Source organism: Populus alba, chromosome 1 (genome assembly GCF_005239225.2).
Source record: "Populus alba chromosome 1, ASM523922v2, whole genome shotgun sequence".
NCBI classification, from domain to species: Eukaryota; Viridiplantae; Streptophyta; class Magnoliopsida; order Malpighiales; family Salicaceae; genus Populus; species Populus alba.
In genome coordinates, this window is record NC_133284.1 from 461,694 (window position 1) to 484,946 (window position 23,253).

The 23,253-nt window shown below is 33.6% G+C and overlaps 2 protein-coding genes and 2 long non-coding RNA genes across 15 annotated transcripts; 3 read left to right on the top strand and 1 right to left on the bottom strand.

Annotated features, from left to right (window-relative positions):
• Positions 1–1,217: 1,217 nt before the first annotated feature.
• LOC118027911 (peptidyl-tRNA hydrolase, mitochondrial) lies at positions 1,218–3,689 on the top strand. 8 transcript variants are annotated; one of them, XM_073410941.1, is made up of 8 exons: positions 1,218–1,781; positions 1,863–1,947; positions 2,056–2,123; positions 2,306–2,356; positions 2,458–2,598; positions 2,967–3,025; positions 3,105–3,181; positions 3,274–3,689. In XM_073410941.1, the coding sequence occupies exons 1-8, from the start codon at positions 1,659–1,661 to the stop codon at positions 3,456–3,458; spliced, it is 789 nt and encodes a 262-aa protein (XP_073267042.1). In that variant the 5' UTR covers positions 1,218–1,658; the 3' UTR covers positions 3,459–3,689. The 8 variants fall into 8 exon arrangements, with proteins under 8 accessions (XP_073267042.1, XP_073267044.1, XP_073267059.1 ...); XM_073410943.1 differs by having other exon boundaries at positions 1,219–1,781; positions 3,278–3,689; XM_073410958.1 differs by having other exon boundaries at positions 1,223–1,781; positions 3,327–3,689.
• A 2,060-nt stretch (positions 3,690–5,749) lies between these two features.
• LOC118027917 (uncharacterized) lies at positions 5,750–12,706 on the bottom strand. 4 transcript variants are annotated; one of them, XR_012167564.1, is made up of 5 exons: positions 12,400–12,683; positions 9,712–9,836; positions 8,783–8,883; positions 8,026–8,082; positions 5,750–7,707 (listed from the first exon to the last, which is right to left on the bottom strand). It is a non-coding gene; the product is annotated as an uncharacterized lncRNA (long non-coding RNA). The 4 variants fall into 4 exon arrangements; XR_012167562.1 differs by having other exon boundaries at positions 8,026–8,883; positions 12,400–12,706; XR_004683911.2 differs by having other exon boundaries at positions 5,750–8,082; positions 12,400–12,678.
• LOC140954373 (transcription repressor MYB5-like) lies at positions 6,222–7,860 on the top strand. Its single transcript, XM_073403717.1, has 2 exons — positions 6,222–6,523; positions 7,088–7,860. The coding sequence occupies exons 1-2, from the start codon at positions 6,222–6,224 to the stop codon at positions 7,734–7,736; spliced, it is 951 nt and encodes a 316-aa protein (XP_073259818.1). The 3' UTR covers positions 7,737–7,860.
• A 5,396-nt stretch (positions 12,707–18,102) lies between the features above and the next one.
• LOC118027921 (uncharacterized) lies at positions 18,103–21,886 on the top strand. Of its 2 annotated transcripts, XR_004683914.2 has the most exons (5): positions 18,103–18,288; positions 18,984–19,074; positions 19,754–20,059; positions 20,952–21,576; positions 21,637–21,886. It is a non-coding gene; the product is annotated as an uncharacterized lncRNA (long non-coding RNA). The 2 variants fall into 2 exon arrangements; XR_012170529.1 differs by having other exon boundaries at positions 18,108–18,288; positions 20,952–21,886.
• The last annotated feature ends 1,367 nt before the right edge of the window (positions 21,887–23,253 follow it).

Here is a 23,253-nt window from a genome sequence, read left to right on the forward strand (position 1 = left end):
AAAAGGTCAGAGTTCATGGGAGGCATTCGCGCCCTTTTAATGATGCATGCAATGCCTCTCAACTTCAAAAAATGCCTGTTCACCATATTGTTGAAAGAGACGTCATGTTCTTTTCTTGTTAGTAAAGCGCGTGCCATTGGCAAGACTTTTCTTGTTTTTATTCTTTTTCTCTCTCTCCTCTCTCGAAAGTTACAATTTAATTAGCCTTTTTGGTTGTTGATATTCCACTTTAGCCCTTATTCTTTTAATATTTTATTTTTTGTATTGGCTCTTTTATAGAAGTTTTATTTGTTTTCAATTTTATCCTTCAATTTTTTTTACCAAATATTATATTTTCTAGCATCGTCCTTATTCTTTGGATTTCTAATATTTTTCCTTGACCTTTTTGTAACAGTTTTAGTGGTTTTTAATTTCATCTTTCAATTCTAATTGATGATATTATAGTTCTCAATTTGGTTCTCGTTGTTTTGATTTCTAATTTATTTCTTAATTAGCCCTTTTGTAAAAGTTATTATTCTTTTAAATTTTACTATTGAATTACAACATTGTTTTTATTTTTTATGTCAACTATGATCCTCATTCTTTTTAGTTTTTTTATCCTTTTACTAAATTTATTTTTTTCAATTAAACTTAAAATTATTTTTTGTTTTAGTTTTGATCCTCATTCTTTTAATTGCTATTTTTTAAGATTTTTTTGTATAATTTTTTTTTAAATTTTATCTTTCAATACTTAATTGATTGGGAATTGAATTTCATGCTTGTTTTAAATTGGGTGCTTCAGGCCAACTGATTTGAGTCACGAGCTTAAAAAGCTAATACATTTTTTTTGTAATTTTTTTATTTTATAATTCTTTTGATTTTTTTATCAAATTATTTCAATTACATAATTTGAATAATGAGTTTAATAGTACATCTTGGATTGACCCAACTCTAATTAGCATGCTTATGGATTTGTTATGATTAGTTTTTTTATTATGTTTTATTTTTTACTCAATTTCAGATCATTAACATCATTTTTTATTCACAAAAAAGTCCAGCCCTGCAACGGATCTTGAGAACGAAGGCTAGTAAACACTAAATCCATCTACAAAATTATATACAAGCCCCGGGAGCATAAGTCTAGATGCATTGTATTTATTTATTTATTTATTGAAGTAGATCTGAGTCTCAATCAATCTAATTTTATTAATTTCAATATAAATGGATAGAATACCTCCATTGTATAGAGATTTTAGAATGAGACGGAGAAAATAAATAAATAAATGATTGGATAGAAGGGAGAGCGGGAATTTGATTGAGAGGAAACGGTGCGTTCTACCGCTGGCATAAAAAGGCGGGCATGCCTCTTGGTCTCCATCGTAGAAGGGCAAAGAATCAGCGAAGATAGGGCCGGGCTTCCTCCCTCCCTCTTCAAACGCCACCTTCTTCTTCTCCGGTGACCGATAAATTAACCGGATTTTGTATCTGCAGTTTCGACTTCGTTTTCACAAGATCTCCCTTTCTCGAATTTATTTTGTTCATATCTTTGCGGCTAACCAAAGTGCATACCAACTGTTCAACAATTTGCCTAAACGAATTTGTCTGATCACTCTTTTCCATTTCTCTAAACGCAAAGGAAAACAAATTTAAAGGACACCGTCACTCCTTTATGAAGAGAGATGTTGAATAGAGTCTCAAGGCGCTGCTTTTGCACTGCTGCTGCTGCTCCCACAACACTATCGCCTTGGCTCTTTGTTGGGTTGGGGAATCCCGGCGAGAAATTCAAAGGAACTCGACACAATGCATGTATCAAAATCTCGAAGGACCCCGATGAGATTTAGCTTCTTTTACTATTTTTTTGACTCAAACTTGGATGGATGCAGGTGGGTTTTGAGATGATTGATGCATTTGCTGAGTCACTAGGGATTTCTATGAATATACCTCTTTGTAAAGCTCTTTTTGGAGAAGGTGGTTTTGCTCCAAAGCATGTCCTTGTGGTTCATTTCTTTTCTTCTTTTTGTAAAAGATATGAACTTTATCTAAGTGGAAGTACTAATACAGGTTTGGAAATTTCAGGGTTTGTTGGTGACGCACCTGTTCTTCTTGCGAAGCCTCAAACTTACATGAATCTGAGTGGTGAATCAGTGAGTGAATCATCCACATAATTTTCTTTTTCCATGGTGTAAATTAAAAAAAGGTTCAATTATGATGGATATTGCTTGTCTCGACTGTAATCAATGGTTTCTAGGAATATAAAATTTTTGTGTGGAGGAATTTAATTAATCTTCAAATAACTTGTAGTATATTTTTTTCTGTTTAACTGCAGGCAGGACCGCTAGCTGCTTACTATAAGCTACCTCTTAATCGTGTTATTGTGGTAAGTTTGCTCTCATTATCCAATATTCTTCCCTTTACTGGGTACTGAAGGATGATGTAAGTTTTTTCTTTACTGATGTTGTCTAAGTTGTGCAACTATAGTTTCATGACGACATGGAGTTGCCATGTGGAGTGCTTCGACTTCAAGAGAAAGGAGGTCATGGATGCCACAGAGGGTATGGACCGTGGAGTCTTGTGTATTTATTCCCAGGGTTAGAATTTGCAGATAGTTGTGTAAAGAATGTACGATTTCTTACTGAAAGAGCACGTTTGAGATAAATAGAAATGGTTGATGAACACTATGTCAGTGCAACCTCCAAGAATTCAATTAAAAATGAAATGATGGACAGAGTATCATGGAGTGATAAAGCCATGCCCTGTGTACATTTGAAATAATATTTGTTTGCAATTTTTATTATTTTATTATTATTTCAACTGCTGTTTGCGCTCTTGCAGTAGTTTTAAGTCCTAACTAAGGCTTTTAGTCTGGTTCCTCAGCCAATATTGATGTTGCTGTTGATGTGACTACAGTAGGCTGTATTAGCATGGATCTTTTATGGCTTTTGGAAGTATTGTGTGAGCATAATTTTTTATTCCTTTTCTTTAACCAGTTTGAAGAGTGTGATCAACCATTTTCGAGGGAACAGAGAATTTGCTCGACTAAGAATCGGTTAGTGTGAAACCTCAGTTGGCATTTATTTGCTTCCTAACTCCCTTCTAAAGTCCAAATCTTGTATCGTTCTTCTTAGGAATCGGGAGGCCTCCTGGCCAAATGGATCCCAAGGCTTTCTTGCTGCAGAAGTTCAATGCAACAGCTCGAGAACGAGTAAGTTTGTAGTTCCAAATTTTCATAATAAGGTTCATTTGGATTTGGCTTATATGTATCTGCTTGTCATTGGTTCATACACATTTTTCTAGTTAGAATGGCATCTTTTCATTCCTCATGGTGTTGTGTGCTGTTGTTGGACAAGATTGATGCTGCCTTACCAGAGGGGGTTGTTGCATTAAGGTGCATCTTATTTGAAGGCTTGACAAGAACTGCAAGATGGTTCAACCAGGAACAGAAGTACAAGTATATAACATCGGAAACCATGTCGACATAACAAACTCAAGGATTAGCTTTTTCTGACATTTACATGTAGAAGCGCCCCGATTCTTATCTAATGGGAAATCCTTTCAAAATTGTAAGGTATATGTTTTCTTGAGCATTCTTTTGATGGTGTGATTGTATTATCAATGGAAGCAAACTCTTCCACCTCACTCTCAAACAGTTTAGGGCCTTCATGTTCACTGGTTTGCAATGAGGAAACTCTGCTTCCTTCTTTTGCTAGAAACATGAGTGTGTGAATCCTGCATTACGTGCGCCTGTGTGTTCCTCTGGTGTTTTCCTTTACTGTAGCTCAAATGCTCACAACTCACACCCACGATCTCTCTCCCTGAAGAGGATGTCTCGGGTTCAAGTTTTTCCTTGGTAACAAAAAAACGAAAACAGAATTGAATGTCTGTCCCCATTTTTTTGGTCGACTGCCGCTTTTGGTTCCCTTTTCTTGTGTCGGGTAGGCCCAATGTTTTTGTTTGATAGGAGGCCGGGTTCAATATATAGTTGGACCAACTCTCCCGACTTTTAAACTGAAATTAGGCCATCTTGAGAAAGGAAAAGAGCAGTCAGAAAACCGAGGGTCAATCCTTGACCTCGAAGTCTAATTTGAGTTGAGATTTATTTAAAACTGTTTTGTTTTTTAATCAAAATAAAATCATTTTAAGTTTTTTTTTTTTTTTAAATATAGTTGGTGTTGATCGATGACCCGTGGGTTAACCTGCCCGCCAGGTGAACTGCTAAGAGAAAAAGGGTGCTTAATTTTGAATGTTTGTTGGCAGAAAATTTCAAAGTTGGGTTTCTTATCTTATATAATTTCTTTGGAAAAGCCTAACTGGATAATTTCTTGTAGTTCTCAGCTCTCGAGTCACCGTCCTTTGTAGTAGAAATTGTCAGAAATTTTAAAAAGCTAGCTGAAATATATATGACCTTTAACAGGTCTCCCATGGTGCAAAAACTCTTGTAGTAGGTAGCATGTGTGCAACAAACAAATGCAGCTTCTTAAACCAAGTCAGAGCCCCGTCCTAATATTGCAGCCCACAGCTTGGTAGAAACCCGTGGAGAGTGATTTGAATGTAAATTTATTCTTGGAAATTCATCTAGCAGTGCCGATCTTTTCACTTACTTTGTTTGAATTTGATTTTGATATTGATCAAAGCAAATTTATATGACATAACAGGTTCATCCATTTTCTAATTAATTTGGTTCTAACATGACTGGATTAAAACATATATATATATAAAATACAATGTTTTGATAAATGAAAAAACATCAACCCCAAACCCTCTAGCAGAAAAATCCTGGCCAACAACTATGCTAAATTTATGTAGATGCAAACATCACTCAATTAAAAGGGAGCTACCAGAACTTCTGTAGCAGAAACTCAAAGGAGAAGAGTGGTTATCACGTGCGCGCCTCATTCCTAACTCCTAAAGGTGAGTGAGCCTATGCGGGCTCCATTGTCGGCTCTACTTCCTCCTTCTTGGAACTATTATAGCCCCACTCGCGCATGCCCATCCACTCTCTCTGACTCTCGATGCTATGGAAAGCACTAAAAAACTCAATTTTTTCAAAAACAATCCTCTCATTTCTGCGTTTTTTCTCTCCCATCTCTCCTTGTTCTGTTCAATAAAAGAATTCTTAGCTTAATTTTAAGGAGTGCGGGTTAACTAATGAGATTTTAAATTTATATTTATTAGAAATTATTAATTCAAGTTTTATAAATTTTAAAATTATTAAAAAAAAAATTTAGTTATTAATTTTAAAATTCATAAAATTAATCGAGATATACACAAATTAACTTGAACATGAACTCTAGGACTCTTTCATAACAATGCATGGTTGTTGACAACTCTATCTCTATGTTCTCTACCATTTATTTTTATACAATCCATACGACATATTTGAATTTCCTCATAAATTTAGATTTTAATGTGTTAATTTGTTGAGAGTGGATATAGTACAATACAAAAACTTTATCTATGTGATCTTACATATAGTACAATAGCAAATAGTATCCATTCGTTTCTAAAATCTTTATCCATTCATAATTTAAATAAAAAACTTTCCATCTCCAATTAAGAAATTTAAATAACATATATCCTCTAGTTTAATTAATAATTTTTTAATAGAAAAAACAAGCTTAAGATTTAATCTGATTCTGCATACCACACTTCTAACAATCATCATTAATTGATCATTAAATCTAATTTGGCAATTTATTTTTTTTAACCCTAATAATCCAGCCAGCATAAAAAAAAATATCAAATTATTAATATGCAAGTACACACATAAATATAAATTGAAAATCAAATCATATCAAATGTATGATAATTCTATAGATGAAATTGAATAGATGGATGAATAGGGTACTGTCGTCACATGCACTCCCCTTATAAGGCGATTGCCTATTTATCAGTATCTTTTCTTTCCTATTCCACATTAAACCCAACAAACCTCACACCGTCTGATCCCAAGAAGAAATTACACTCAACACAAAAAAAAGAAAAAAAAGAAGAAGAAGAAGAAGAAGAGAGAAGATCAGTCTCCTACGTGCCCTACCCTACCCTCACCCTCCTCCTTTCTATCCATCAAACCTCGAGCTCTTCATATCATCATTACACGACATTCTACATATACAGCATCCTAGATATTACCACAACTCAAAAAACAAATACAGAAAGAAAACAAGAAAAAGGTAGGTAAGCTAAAGCTTAGTTGAATCCAATATATCGATATATCGAGCACTTCCAATAACTTATTAATCAAGATGAGAAAGCCAACTTCAGCTACAGCAGCAGAATCAGCAGCAAAGACCACCCCATGCTGCATCAAGGTAGGGTTAAAGAGAGGACCGTGGACACCAGAAGAAGATGAACTCCTTGTTAACTATATCAAGAAAGAAGGTGAAGGTCGGTGGCGAACTTTACCCAAGAAAGCCGGTCTCCTCCGCTGTGGCAAGAGCTGCCGTCTCCGCTGGATGAACTACCTCCGCCCTTCTGTTAAACGTGGCCAGATCGCCGATGATGAAGAAGATCTCATTCTCCGCCTCCATCGACTCCTAGGCAATAGGTAATTACATATACGTACTATATATCCCACACAGGAATTAAGACAAATACAAATATTTGCATCGGTTAATTTTGTTTTTAGTCTTTTTTTAATACAATCTTTTTCTGGGTTTGTCTTAAATTCCTTTTTTCTGAATTGGGTCTCTTTCTTTTAGGGTTTTGTTTTTTTGGTTTAGTTAGTCTAGCTAGCTAGGTTTAGGGTTTCACTGTATATATGTTGTGGATTGCTCGTGAAAGAGTTTTCCTTCACTTTTTTTTTTTTTCTTATTAGAGTTTGGTCAATTAACATTCTAGCTGGTTTTGATCCATATATAATTTACGTGAGCTCTCTCTTCAATTAGTTTATAGCTAGTTTAGCTCGAAACCTGCATGAATCTGGTTCACAATGAATCATGTGCTTGAATCTCGTAAACGATCTGTGTTCTTAAATTTCACCTTCTTCTTCGTTGAAGATTTGAGCTAGAAAGGAAATGTATATCACTTTACTTTGAACAAATTTTAGCTAGATCGATCTTAGCTTGGACTAGCTACTTGTGTTGATTTGGTCGATGGGTTGTTTCTTTAGGTGGTCATTGATAGCTGGGAGAATTCCAGGGCGTACAGATAATGAAATAAAGAATTACTGGAACACGCACCTGAGTAAGAAGCTGATAAGCCAAGGAATTGATCCAAGAACCCATAAGCCTCTCAATCCTCAATCTTTTGATCAATCAAAACCTTCTTTGCCGAAGGCGAATCTGCACCAAGCACGCCTAAAAGAACCTATTAAGAATGTTGTTTCTTCTGGTTTGGAAGAAGCTACTAGTGGCAGTCCTCGCATAATCAACAGAGAGAATGAGTATTTTCAAAACAACATTAATGCCCACCTGGATGATCAGTATCACGCCGACCATTTTATTGCAAGTCATGGCTATACAAGTTTGCTGAATTATGATGGTACTTCTGGGATGGATTTGAGAGGCGATCAAAGGCTTGGTATTGGAGAAGCCGATCAAGATATCAATTCCGGTACCGACGATGTGTTTTCGTTCCTCAATTCACTCATAAATGAGGAGGCTTTGCAACAACATCAAATCCTTAATGTGCCTAATGTGAATTGTGCACCACCCAGTTCAGATCCTTTGCTTTCAATTGCTGCCACAACATTTGGACTCGGAACTGGCTGGGAATCTACTCTCATGTCTTCTGATTTTAACCAAAATGATTCCAAATAGGGTTTATCATGACCATGTTGACTAGTCTATCATAGTCATCTATGCTTCTATTAAGCTATGAAATTAGAGTTGGTAATCAGTCTATAAAAACATAAAAAAATGCCAGGATTTGGTTTGTTAATTATGTATTAACTCTATCTACTGTTATTGTTCTACATCAGCATCCTGTTTATCTTTTGCTGTTGTGTTGTATTTGTAAGAACATGAATGAATAATTTGTTCTTGTATCCAAATCTTGGCCAAATTAACAATATTGTATGATATTATAGATTTGTGTGCATGTGGATACCTTTCATTTCATAATTATAGTTCTTATGATTGCAAGTCAGCTTGTGTCATATCTCTCCTGAAATCAAATAGAGATAGTATAAAAAAATATACTCTGGTGAAACATAGGTGCAACCGTGCACTGTTTTGTCAAACGGACACCAAGTTGTTCTAGCAATTATTGTTCAAATCAAAGAAAAGAAATAAAGGTACGCACTTCAAAGAAATATTTTCATTATCCATGGATCCTACTTCTTAGATGCTATGCTAAATATGGGAGGATTTTATATTGTAATATTTTCCATTTCCTGATTTTTAGACATCAATTTTTTGATGATTCACAGATAGATGGATAAAAAATAAAAATAAACATGCCACAATTTCAAAGGTAGTAACTAAATTTATATTGGAGAATTAAGGGAGGGAGTGTATTTATATTTTCAAGAATATTAATCACCACAGCACTATCCCTTCGTATATGCATGTGAAAATAGAAGTATATATAATGATCTATACATTTAATTAATATTGTTAAATCAAGCATGTAGCTCGAGCTTCATTTAAACAGGAATCGAGGTATTTGAACCTTGAAACTCCCAATCTCTCATCAAAAACTGTAATTAGTTAGCTAGGTTCACAAATCCAACCTCCAAACAAGTTACTAAGATTATATACCAGAACTTTTTTGCATATTGGTTCAATGATAGAACCATAAGCGAATGTTGGACACTATAAGTAATTGCTATGAGATGCTCAATGATAGTAATTAAAGCTGTTACCTTCTCTGGAATGATGAGAACTTGAGAGAGAACCTGCTGGTGTTTGGTCCATTGGAGCGCTTTCCATGCAAGCATGGTCACAGATTATCAAGAACACTTTGCTGGTGTTTTGTTCAACAAAGATACATCAATAAGTCTAAACACCTCGTAGCTTGGTTTTTGAGGTTGTATAATATTGTTCAGTACCATCTACAATGGTTGATGAAAGGTAATGCAAAGACGTGGACAGATTAAAAAGCATGAGCTAGCTAGCAATTGATCTTATGTATGTAAGATCTACCACTTGTTAGATTCGTCCCATCACTTGGGTAGCATTAACATGTTAATTTTGATTGTTTGATATTCTCTAGGCATTCTAAGTACTTTCCTATGTCTTATATATTGGATTTCATATACGAGCACACAAATTTTCTAACAATTAAATGAAAACGAGGGCCTTAAGGTTACAGACTATGCATCCTTTAATTAACATACATGTCATTTGATGTTCCATATCAAATTCACACAAGATCCTTAAGCTAGAATATATATGATCATACGAGGTCGAGTCCTCAATTCTACAGAGAATATGCTTTCAGTACATGCATGTGATTAGTTGTTCCGTTGAAAACTTGAATGTAATATATAGATGAAGGAAATATAATTTGGGTTTATAATAATATTGCCGAAGATCAATGAATATGAGGACATGTTTGGGAATGTGGACAAAGCTACGTACATGCGGTGCAACCCACTTTAATTCCCAGCACTGAATAACTAAAATGTTGGATCATATAAATACACGAGATCTTATTATAAAATGTCTTGATGATATCTCTGAGATTTCTTAAAGAGATTGAAGATACTTAATTTAAATATTGATAGGAAAATATCCCTAAACGTTATTTTTTATAATATACGAAACTATCTTGGGTGGAGAAAACACTTACTAGCTAGTCGCACGTTGGATGAGATTTGAGTGCATGCATAGGGTAGACAGACATGGTGCATAAACGTTGCCCTCTACATTCAATTGTCCCGACAGTACATCACATGTGGTTGCAAATTCAGCCTCCTGAAAAACATCAAGAAAGTAAGAGCATCAAGAAACCTAGCTTCGCAGGTAAAAAGATTGTAAGAATTCAGGCAATTAATATATGATGCAGCCATGCATGCCTGTTTTCTTAAGGAGTTTCGAAACGCTCTTTTAGTCAAGTAAATTCCATGCATTAAAAACAAACCAAGTACCCAACACTGAGCTTAGATTTGTAATAGGGCCAGCAGTCTGTAGTCTACCTCTCTTGGATTGTCATGGGCTCGAGGATATGGGTCTTTTTTCCAGCCCGAGCTTAGCCGACATCTCATTTGTTTCCTACCTAACAACCAATCCCTAGGTCAGATTCTGAGTCTTCTCTCCTCTAACATTCAAACTAGGTTTTTAATTCAATTAATATTTTGAAATAATACAAAAACTTTGACAAGAAATAATTACGATCGCAAATCTCCACCCCAAAAGATTTTTATTTAAAAATATACATTAAAGAATAATATAAAATCATTCTTAATTAGAATTCCACCTCACACAATAAATAGTTTAACCTTCTGCATTGAACCGGTTGTGTGAGAAACTCAATCGATCTTGACTGATAGTTTGATTCATATTCCTACCCCCTCTCCTCTAACACACCAACAAATGGACGCCTTAGCCTCTCCATTTTAAATATTTATAGCTAGGAAGATGCATATAACTAACAGTGAGAACCATTATATTACTCTTAACAACCTTGCATTAATATCCACTAGCTAGTAGAGCACAGCATCCACAACTCAAAGATGAACTTCCCTTAAAATAATAATAATAATAAAAAAAAAAAGACATGGACAATACCAATTAGTTTAATTAAAAACTGTCCGTAAAACAGTGGCCGAGGGTGAGTAAATTACGTACTTTCTTGGGTGACAAAGTAGATGGGAGTTCAATAAAACACAAATATTTTTTTAAGGATACGTGAAAGGTACTGTTTGGAATTGAATTTTAAATAGTGTTTAAGTTTAATTTGTTTTTTTTTTTAATTTAATTTTTGAATCGTTTTTATATGTTGATGTCATGAATGATTTCTAAGCATATAAAAAATATATTATTTTGATATATTTTTTAGTGAAAAATACTTTAAAAAACAACCGCAAACACTCTAAAAATAAAAATTACATAAGTTAAAAATTAAAGACTATAATGGGAAATTGAAAAATTCTAAGGGGACCATGCTCAAACTTTTGGTCAATTGCATATTGTGACTTTAAGATACCTCTTGTGTGTTTGGAAGTGTGGTTGTGGTTGCTTTTCAAAGTATTTTTTACTAAAAAATATATTAAAATAATATTTTTTTATTTTTATTTTTTTTTATATCATCGCATCAAAATGATTTAAGAACATCAAAACAATATTAATTTGAAGCAAAACAAAATAAAAATCCTTAAATTTTTTCAAAAATTTATTTGAAATATAAAAACAAACAGGTTCTCCAAGAATATACTGAGATTTACATATTTATAAACTATGGGCAGAAAAAGAAAACACACACAGAGCATACCTTTGCTAAATTTGAATAGTTACAAGAGCTTAATTTATAGCAGTTATTGATTGTTAGATCTTTAGGCAAGACTCATATCTGACCCTCCACTCTAACTACCAGTCTTCTATTACAGCATCGGATTGGTAGCTGGTTGGTTGACTTGTTGCCCCCGTATGAGTTAAAAGCGAGTTATGAAGCATATGCAGAGGTTGACCCTTTATTTCCTTTTTTAACTTTTGTGATCCAAACTTTACAATATTTGTTATGTGTATATACATGCGCGGGCGCAGACATGTATAGTGGGTGTTCTTTGTTTTTTGTTTTTGGGTGTTCTTATATATATATGGGGTGGTTTTAGAGGGGCTGCGCATGGTTTTGGATACATTTTTTAAAATTTTCTGATGGGAAGAATATCCTAAATAAAATTATAGGGAATTATTTTATTTTTCAAACAGTAAACTCAAATATACTAACTTAAATCATACGGTACATGTACAGGCATGGAGTAGACCTATTTACTGGGCTTCTGCAACCTAGCCTTCTTGGCCATCTATTTACAATTCCATCTGCTCCAGCAAGGCTTATTATAATACAATCGGTTAAACTAGATAAAAGTTTGATCGTCATAATAGTTTTGCTAATCTTCCTTCTTCAATTGATTAGTGCAACATTATTTTGATGATTCGAACTCTTTTTTTTTCCCAGAGAAGTTGATGGTTTAATACATATATAACACCAACATGTTCATGTTCATAGATGCCTTCATTTATGTCATGACAGACCCCCTGGGCAAGAGTGCTTTAACATGGAAAACGAGGTTGCCTCTATCAGAAACAAGGAAGGCTATATATATATGAGAAAACACATGAAATAAGCAAATTCTTCATACATGAAATATAACATCCATGTATAGCTATCAAAATTACAAAACAGTTCCATTGATATTTGTTAACTGATTTAATTTCTTTGATAGCAACCGAGAAAAGCATGAGAAAAAGCAAGAAGTGGACCAAGAACAATAACAAGAGATAATTAGGAGGAGCTAGCTAGGAAGGAGTGGCTTACCTGGGCATACCGTGAAAATCGACCATTTAAATGAAGTCAATGGAAAGATCCGAAGCTTTTTGTGAAATGCATTTTGGTAAAGGATGGAAGAAGGATCAAATGGGATCATGCATGATGAAAATGTTTTTATGTAGAGAAAGAAGACGCTGAGAATTCTTGGGTTTTCCATGTGAGAAAGTATCAGAGCCCTGATTTCAAAGTAAATATTCTCATTTTGTATGGAGAATGAAGCACAGTACTGGCACACCTGTAGGTTTCCATGTCTTCAGGCCAGGCAAAAGGGGCCTTATACGAGGGGAAATTGGTATGTCTCGGCTGAATTTGACCAGTAGATTTTGGTGGGCGTACTGGCTGAGCAGGTAATTGACAAGAGGGACTAACCAAACGTTCTAAGGTGAAACGGTCAGATTTTGTTGGACAAACCAACCTTTCCTCGCCATCACTATACATTCCCTAATGCGTGTCAGCCAAAGGGTCAATGGCACATGTTGCTGCTAAGTTATTGGGAGGTTATCAGCAATTAACATATAATTAGTGGAGAACCCTGAAAGGTGAGAGGAAATCAGCAATTGACGTCATTATATAAAACGGATTCTAGGGAAGATCATCATCAACAATTCAATAAAAACAACCCTTAAATCATTGCATTGCAGTTCTATTAAGTTCTTAGACGATAACTTTGCAAATGATATAATAATAGGCAATATTCAAGTAGATTTGTAATTTTCTTTGTAATCGGTTGGCTTACAATTTTAATCTTATAAACTAAAAATATCAAAAAGATATTTCATTATCCAGGAGTTTCAATTCATGGATGTTGTCATAAACCAATTTTGGGATCCTCAAAATTATCACACCTTTTTACTATTTTACTTTAATTCATTCATAAAAAAAATATACATTAATAATAATAATAACAATAACAATTCGAAACACAAGAAGACAACCTATAAACCACAAAAGATCAAGAAGTTAGAAAGATAACAATATTGAGATATTTTAAGAATAGGGGGAAGAAAGACTGGATTTGAGACAAATTAAGATTGGAATCATTTTTTTTACTAAAATTATAAGAATTAATTAAGTTTAAGAAATTAATTAAACTTTTAATACGTTAATTTGATTCAATTAAGGAGTTAATTGAAAAGCGAATAATTTTAAAGGTCAGTTTGGCCAAGATTGGAAGAACTAATTGAGTTCAATGACTCAATTAAATTTCTAACAGCTTCCAAGGGTTCAAATCAAGGACTTAATTGATAAAAAAATTAATTTTTAGGGCTTAATTTGAGTCAATTCACATAAATTGAAAGAATTGGGGCTCCATTGATACTTAGAGGGGCTAAATTGATACAATTAGGGGTTTACTTGTAAGAAATTAAAAGTTTAATGGTTGTTGGAGGTTAAAATTGAAGATTTTCATGACCAAGGATCAATTTGCAAAACACGCGCAATGCTAGGGACCTAACTTGAGCAAGGTAGGGACCAATTTGAAAGAAATTAAAAACTTGACATTTATTAGTGGTCAAATTGAACAATTTAAAAACCAAGGACTAGTTTGAAAAGAAAAAAAAACGCTCAAATAAGAGAAGGTAATTTGAATTTCTCAGGGACATGATTGCACAAATTAAATTAAAATTTTAAAGGCTAATTGAGAGAAAAAAATGATGAAATCAAAATGACAAGGACTTAATTTGAAATTTTCCGAATTCGAATTTAACAGAACCCTAACTCATGGGGTTTAATAGAATGGCATCGTTCAGGGCACTATGCATCCTCTTTCTTCAATTTTGGCTGATTTAGTAGGTATTTTTAGGTGAATAAATATAAAAATTTCAACCACCTCTTGGGCTCCAACCACCACCAATCGACATAGGAGTTTTCCCTCTTCAAGGTGGTGCCACCGTTGTTTGACATCTGTACATAACCTACCATGTGGAAGCCTTCAACTTCTTGTACCAAGTAATTAGCTTTGATTCGTTCAAAAATTTTGATTATTTTTTGTCCAATTTTGAATCAATGGCAAAAGAGCTACAAGTCTCCAAATAAAGTGTGGTTTGATTTTAGTTGGAGGGAAACATCCCCTCTATAACATCCATGGTTGATTTTGCTCCAATAACAACTCATCAACCACGATTAAATCAAATAAGGGACACCTTCAGTTAGCCATTATTTGGACTAGTTTAAGATCTTTTTGCCAACCCTTTCTAGAAGCTCTCACAGTTTGTTAAGGACCTAGAAACAAGGAAAATTGACAGAAAAGAGGAAAAAAAAGAATCCTTAACAGAATGGAGAGGTGAATTCTCTATATGCTAGTTTCGGGTGGGTACTGTGACATTGATTTTAAGTTTTCTTTTAATCATGTTTTTGCTCCTAGTTGTGTTTTGAGTTTTTGTGTGATGTTGAAATGCTTGGTTTGGATCCAAGTTTTGCATAATGAATCTTTGTTTTGACTTAACAGCTTTGAAGTTTACATTTCGTGTATAAATAATAATGATTTGATGTTGTTCTTTTATTTATTTAAGATCCAAGTAGGTTTAGTTTTGATGATGTGTTTTGTTAGGGCTAAAAATACAAGTTATAGAGGTCGAATGCATGTTTTATGGGCTTTTAGTCTGTTTGTCTTCTTTCTAGGTACATGGCCATTGTATTCATTATTCAGCATATGAACATGACTATAGCTACTAGTTTTAGAATCAATTTTGATTTAGTGCTGGTTTGTGCAAGTTGGCATGCGATTATCATTCAATAATTTAGGATATTTATGCATCAATAACACGTTTTAGTAAGTTTTAATCTTAAAGTTTTGATTTTGAATCGAAACTCATTCTTGACAAAATCGTGTTTGGTGAATGTTAATTAATGTCAACAAACCTTTGATTCTTATTTTATAGATGATTGTGAACAACACCATATCTTTATTTACTTAAAACCTTGTCTTTTTTGTTCATCATGTTTCGGGGTTAACGGGGAACATTCATAATGTGGAAGTGAAAAACCTACCCTTGCTTGCTTAAGGAATATAATTTGTCATGCAAGTATTCATTTTTTATTCTAAATTATTGAATTTACTTTATATTCAAGTTATTTTAATTATTTAGTTATTTTTTTGTCTAATTATTGCCTATGTGAAAGTGATTTTAATCATATTGATACTAATGTAAATCTATAATATAAATTTAGAATTAAATGAATAGATCTTGAACGAAATCTAGAATTCAAACCATAACTTAAAGCTCCAATCCAATCTTAAATTGCAATTTTTTTCATCTGAAAAAAAAAAAAAAAAAAACTACATCAAACACCTCCATGGGAGCTTTGCTACTCATGTGATACGCGGGTCAAGCCTAGATGCCTAAATGCCTCATTTCCGAACATGTCCTTTAAACATGTGAAGAATGCATGTTTCAAATGGCACAACATGTGTAGATGGCCTTTCTTTGTTGTAAAGGTCGATAACGCAGAAGGCAATAATTATTTGCTCGTACCAATTCCCCCTCCTTGTAAATACAAACCTTTCGATGGGGCATTTAGTCCAAGCACAGAGGCGCAGGCATTAGGAGACCCTACTGAAGCTATATATATATATATATATATATATATATATATAGTTAGCTTACATGAAATTCAACTAATCTCATAAATACTACTAAAACTAACCTCGCTAGCTAAAGAAAAGGTATATATCAGGACATGTATATAATAAAATGAAAATCTCCATCAATTGCTCCGTCTATAATAATAATTCTTTGTTTTGATTCATTCTTATACATGAAAATTCCCAGAGTGTTCATGAATTTACTCTCTTCACTGTACTTTCCAATCGTATGAAGGGAGTCCTACAACTAGGTTGAGTTCCACCAAATGCTAAATCACCTTTAAACTTATTTTATATTTCAAAAAAAGAAAGAAGAGAAAAAAAGAAGAGAAAACGTCTAATTTAGAGTATCTAGACCATAATAATTCCCTACTGATAAGTTGGTTCAAAAAATATGTAATTTAAAGCTCAGGTTTAAATTAAATTAAATATTAACTTTATCAAATCTAATTCAAATTTGAGAGGTGAATTATAGGATTTGAAAAAAATATAAAATGAGATTATTTTAATAAAATAACTAACTTTAATAGGTAAATAATATATAAATTCACTCGAAAAATCAATTACCTAAATCTTATTCCAAATCATTTCAGATGGTAAGAGGCTCAAAACCATATTTTTAATTATTTCTCAGTTTAGATAGAAGTCAGGTTTTTTTAAGCGTGGAGATTGTGAAATCTAGGGGTGTTCAAAAAAACCGACCAACCGATTAAACCGAAAAAACCGGAAAAAAATAACCGAAAAAAACCAAACCAATAGAAAAAACCGAATAAACCGATTAGAAAACAAGAAAAATCACCCGGTCCGGTTCGGTTTCGGTTTAAAAAAGCTTAAACCGATTGAACCGGACCAAACCGAACCGGTTTAATTAAATCTAAAATAAAGGTATAAAAAGAAACATTCTAAATCTAAATATCATAACCCTACGTTTCCAGCCCCCCCTCCATTTACCCTCTCTTTTTTCCAGCCGCCCCTCTTCTATTTCCCCCCGCTTCCCCTGCCCCTGCCCTTCCCCTTTCCCCCATTTCAAAGCCGCCCCACCCGTCCTCCCTCCCTCCCTCCCTCCCTCCCTCCTCTTTGTGCTCTTCTCTCTCATATGTTAACAGAAAGCGAGTTCGATCCATGAGCCATCATCATTTGTTGTCCCTGTCTCGGAACCCAAACCACTGCCTCACTGTCCATCTGCTGATGTTTCCTCACCAAGGCAAGCTGCAGTGAATAGTGATTGCTATTTATTCCTACCATCAAATCACAAAGACATCCGATTCTACTCTAAACTAGTTGAAAAATTGCAGAAAATGAAAGTTCACTGGAAGCCATGATTCTACGCATTTGATGATTGAAAAGCCTTTTGTAATATTGCTGCACTCAAGTTCTTGTGTGTAATGTGCGCCTCTAGCAATTATACGAATAATGCTCTCATAGCAAAAACATTTCGGTTTTTCTGATTTTTAATGTTAGAAAACCGATCCGAACCGAACAGAACCGGTTCGGTTTGAACTGGTTCTCGGTTCGGTTCGGGTTATATTAACCATAAATACTATTTTCTGGTTCGGTTGAATTTTTTATTTAAAACCGGACCGAACCGGACCGTGAACACGTAGTGAAATCTATAACTGCAAGTGGGATCCACACCTTGCCACGTAAGATAACAGAATGTCTGGCTACGTGTATAAAGACAAAATACACATGAAACAGGAAATGGTTCCACTCTCGTCTACATGTGTTTGAAATCTCTCTCCTAACATTGTGTTTGTTTTCTGCAGTGTTTTTAAGGATTTATTTTATTTTTATTTTTATTTAATTTTTAATATTATTAAATTAATTTAATATGATAATATTAAATATAATTTTTTTTAAAAAAAATTATTTTAACATATTTTATTACCATAATATCTATGACTATCCTTAACTAAACTAGAATTTCCAATTCTCTCTTAACGCAGTGTTTATTTGTTTTTTTTTTTTTTTTTTTAGCGGTGCTGTATTTTTTTAAAAATTAAAATTTTAATTTTTTGATATTATTAAATTAATTTAATGTGATAATATTAAAAATAAATTTTAAAAAATAAAAATATTATTTTAATATATTTTCATAAACCATTATTAACAGTGTCATCTCTATTACTCCTCTCTCCCCCTTTCACCTGTAATTTCCCTTTTCACAATAACTTCAGCACTGTTTCTCAATAAAGTTCAAAACTTTGAAATGGGTTTTTTGCACATTCTTTTTCAAGTGATTATTCAGTTAATAACAGTCAGATTGGTGTGAAGAACAGCAGTTCATCAAATTGGTTTGTTCATTTCTTCAAGTTCTTGTGCTTAATTATCTTAACTGTGTTATTGGTTTGTCAAGAAATGGAAGTAATGATCTTTTCAATTTATGTTTCAAGGGATTGATGAGTGTTGTTGATTATGTTGCTTTATGCAGTAATTTGGTTGATTTTGAGTGATTAGGAAGCTGTATTTTATCATTATTTTTACAGCAGTTTTTTTTTTTTTTTGCATTTGATTCATTTGGAGTAGTTAATTGCTTCTATGCAATTATCCAATGACATCTATAAAGCTTCAATCTTTGAATATACTCTAGGATTTAGCATTAAGATGGAGTGATTCACAATGGAAAGAATCAGACCGTAGATCATTACTGTAGAAAAAAAAGTTTAGCAGCCTTTAATTCCGTATTCTATATCCTCATCTTTCTGGCCGGAAACATGGAATCTAAAGGCAGGGTAAAGTGACTCACCTCCTTGATTATCCGATTGAAAGGAGCATCGGAGCGAATGTAACTGTTTTATTTGAGTCTTCCCCCTCAAATTATTGAATTCAAATAATGTGAAGGGAGTTTCCATAGTAGAAATGTTCACCATTTTTTTCAAATCTTTGTGACTATGAACCTGTTATGCACGGTTTTGCTATGTTGTTTGATAACTTCGTAATTGTTGGTGTTAGCTTGAACTCAAGGACTCTGTCTTTCTTATCATTGCAGTATGGAATCGGAAGGGTTATTCGATTCGCTATCAGAATGCTGGGAACAGTGGCCCTGCTCTAGTTTTAGCTCATAGTTTTGGAACAAACAGGTAAACATCATCGACATTTTGCTTCTCATTAGCAGACAACTAATTGATATAGGTATTAAATGTACCAATTCTCCATATTGTCATGTTTCATTTATTTTCGCGTTGCCTATTGCATATACGTTTCATAAGTTTCATTCTGCTTTTAACTGGCATGCTATGGGATTGGGTTATGTTTTATTTAGGTCAAGACTTGAACTTTCTAGTCTTGTATGTTTTTAGTATTCTAGTTTTATGCCAGAACTTTTGGAAGCATGGATTCAACCTCACTCTCTGTCTTCCTATTCTTGGTTGCAAAAATCTCAAGGCATTGCCATGCATAATCTTTTCGTAGCTCAAATAATTATGTAGACCATACATGATAATATATTCATAAAAGTTTCTTAAGGTGTTTGGTATTTTGTTATTGCTTAATTCTTGATTGAATGTTCCATACACTTTTGGCTATTTATGTAGTCTTATATCCTAGCCTAGCCTAAGAAGGATTCTACTTGCTGGAAAATAACTAATAAAATAATCCTAATATAATTTAAGATGGTTTTAACAAATTAAAACTCAGAACTCAAGTCAAAACCTAGAACTCCTCAACTCAATGACCTAGTTCTGTCAGGTTGAGTTGCTGACTTCAAGGCTGTTTCTGCCACATATAAAGCTCTTTTATTCTTGACTTTCCTTCTTGTAGGACCCTTCCTCTTTCTTCCTCTCCAGTTGTTACTTGGAAACTGCCTTCTCTTGCCAACTTACTCCAGCAACAAATCCACCTCCCGCTAGGACTTCCAGCACCGATCTGCTGCTGGAAACTTCCTCCTGCTGCCGAATCTTTGCTGCTGTTTCCTCTTGATTTCTGCCGTAGCTTCTCCTGGCTGGTTCTCATCAAACCTTCCCCTTCAGAGTTTGGATGTGAGATGCCATGCTTGGTTCTCTCAATGAAAGCATCAATGATGGAAACTCAAGAAGAGAAAGATAGGTTCAGAAAAGTTTCTCAAAGGTGTTTGATATTTTTCTTATTGCTTATTGCTTCTTCTTTTTTTTCTTGATGAAAGCTATTTATAGCCTTACATTATAGCCTAACTAGAATTCTGATAAAAATAAAATTGCAACACTAATAAAAATAATCCTAATCTAAGCTAGATAACTCCTTCAGAACTCAGAATTCCTTAAGTAGAGAGCCTATTTCTGTCAGTTTCTGTTTCTGATTTCAAATTGAATTCTTCCACACCATGGAAATCCTTGGTTCTCATCAGGTTGACTGAACATTTACATGGAATTGCTGCTATGGTAACAGTTAATGCTGGCTGGTGCACCTTTTCAGAGGCTAATAGGTGTCAGTATTCTATATGTCTTGTACACAATATGGCAATAAAACTGAAGTTATGTTTCTGTTTGGTCTCGCATGTGTTTCTCTAGCATATGATGTAAGCAAAGAGGCTGAACTTATTTTACCGTGTAAGTCTGTAAACATTTAGCATAGATATAGAATAGGGAATTTGAGGTCAAAAGAGTGTTTATCATGAAGTAACTGCCAGAGAGCTGCTACCATCGAGATTGAGAAACTGAAGTCATATTCTCATACAAGGAGCCAAATCTAGTGTATTGTAAATGTCTGAGCTTGAAAAAAAACTCCTTTTTAGCTATTGCAGTCCTTTTCATTCCAGAATAGAGCTGCTATAAACCATGACTCAGAACTCGTATTATAAAAGGATTGTTTGCAATTCTGCTTTAATAGAGATACGAGCTTCTAAGATTATCTTGAAATCCAAAGGCTGCCATAGGAAAGAAAGAAATTTAACAGAATAATGCATGTCTCGTGATATACTTGGTAATGATTTGGTATTAGTTCTCTTCTCTAATCTCTTTGTTTTTGAACTTAATATGTATAGGTCATGACTGACAACTCACTTCTTCCTTGCACTGACCATTGGAACAAAACTATCCCAGTCCTTGCAAAATCACGTAAGAGTATATTCAATTGATCTCCTTGGTTATGGATTCTCTCATCAAAACCTTGCGAATTTGGAGATAAATCCTTTTGTACAGTTGAGACATGGGCTACTCAGCTATATGACTCCTGTGTCTATGTAGTCAAAGATGAGGCTTTCTTCCTAGATGTTTTTGTTATGTAGATGAATCCTTTGGTTTTTCCTTGTTATTTTTAGCAAATGTTTGCTGCTTATTTTAGTTATATATGCTTGTCTGTCAGTACTTTTAGATGTCATAGCAACACAGTTTTTATTTGTCGAGAATAAATGTCTGAGCAAAAATTATATGGACTGCCATTTTAGTTAAATACAGTGAGATGAATGCTTGGAAACTCATGGTGATCATAATTTTTGCTTCTTAGTTTTCTGGTCGTTATGCAGAAGTTGTTGGTCTTCAAGCTTCAGTTATAGACCCACAGATCTGTGAAGGCATTATATTGTTAATTATATCTTTGCGTTTGCTACACATTAAAAGGCAGCCATGATTTGGTAGGCCTTTTATCAGATCATTCCAAAGTCTGCTGAGGTAAACAGATATGGTTTCTTTTGTTAGTCACGAAGTTTTAAACTTTAGCTGTTTTTGCAGGAATGCTGCTTTGGGAAAATTTTGCTTCAACTCAGTTGCCACTCCAGTGTCTGGTGTTGTTTGGTGGCATGTTAAGTATTTTCCTTTCAAAGAACGATGTTTTTTTTTCTTTTTTACTGGATGTTGGCAGAGCCCGACATCTGGTATCCAAAGTATGTTTCTCATGGAGCTTCTGGTGGATACTTTTACCCTTGTGCAAGAAAAGATAACCGTTTGATTATATTTGTTGATGAGCATGAAGGATTCAGCACCTCATCTTGTGAACCCCTCGTGGAGTCATTGGTAGCATGCATTGCATCATAGCAAGTGTTTCTACTGTTTGACAGCAGACATCTTCTGGGTTTTTTCTATGGTTCTATAATTACTAGTCCAAGTTGAAAATCCTGAGTCCAATCTTCCTAACCGTGAATCGCAAGTAATTATACAAATGTTGGCTTGACATTCAGATGGCGTGCTGCGATTTACCAAACCACCAACCCGAGTTTGACATCATGTTGTTGGTTCGTAAAAGTTCCTGTAGAACACTGTGGTGATGCTCATCATTTTGACTCACTGGATCTTAAGGCTCTGATGGCCCCCAACAGCAATTCTTTGTCGGCTCCATGCCCCTAATCAATCAAAGTGGCAATCATACAAATTAGCAAAAAGATTGGCACACATGCCATGTTCAAGGTATGCAAGAAGTTAAAAGAGCCGTAACAGTCACATGCTTCATGCCTAGCAGAGACAAATTAGAGAACATAGAAACCAGCATCTTATTTTCTGGAACACATGACCGACATCAAATCTGCTAACAGGATGAAGTGGATTCTTGTTTAAAGTAAACAACCTTTTTTCTACCTTACATATCGACAACATTGAGGTTTGATTTTGACAATTGAAGTTACTTGAACTGGTTCATGAACAATCAATTATAGGAAATAGTTTTTGAGGCAGATAATTGACTAGTTTCTGTACTTTTAGAATACACTAGTTAGGTGCCACATAGCTGGTTTGGTTTCTTTCTTTTTTTTTTTTTTTTTTTTTTTTTTTTTTAATATTATTAAAATCTAAGACTAAAGAGCGTCAGGAATGTCTACAACGTCAGTTCTAAAATCGATGGGAATGTTTGCAATACCAAACACAATAATAAAAATTATAATATTAATAGTAATATTTAACTTATCTACCTAAATTTTTGTATTTTTTAATCTTTAAAAAAAATTACGGTTTTTCTTTGATAATAATAATAGTTTTTTAAAATTTATTAATGATGACCCAAGAGAAATATAATAAAAAAAATAATATTTATAGTATAAATAATACTATTTTTAATATGAATGCTATGAATTATTATAATAAAAATAATATTTATAACACAAATAATACTATTTATAATATTAATACTATTAATTATAATAAAAACAATAATATTTATAACACAAATAATACTATTTTAATATTAATACTATTAATTATAATAAAAAATTAATATTTATAACACAAATAATACTATTAATTATAATAAAAATAATAATATGGATAACACAAATAATTATATTTTTTATACGAATACTTTTAATTATAATAAAAATAATTATATTTATAACACAAATAATTATATTTAGAAATCCAAAA

Excerpts from the sequence above, each read along its gene's own strand:
- LOC118027911 (XM_073410941.1), top strand. The coding sequence starts at position 1,659 with ATGTTGAATAGAGTCTCAAGGCGCTGCTTTTGCACTGCTGCTGCTGCT. Across the intron at positions 2,124-2,305 it reads TGAATCTGAGTGGTGAATCA|GCAGGACCGCTAGCTGCTTA; the intron begins GTGAGTGAATCA and ends GTTTAACTGCAG. Across the intron at positions 2,599-2,966 it reads CAGATAGTTGTGTAAAGAAT|TTTGAAGAGTGTGATCAACC; the intron begins GTACGATTTCTT and ends TTCTTTAACCAG.
- LOC140954373 (XM_073403717.1), top strand. The coding sequence starts at position 6,222 with ATGAGAAAGCCAACTTCAGCTACAGCAGCAGAATCAGCAGCAAAGACC. Across the intron at positions 6,524-7,087 it reads CATCGACTCCTAGGCAATAG|GTGGTCATTGATAGCTGGGA; the intron begins GTAATTACATAT and ends TTGTTTCTTTAG.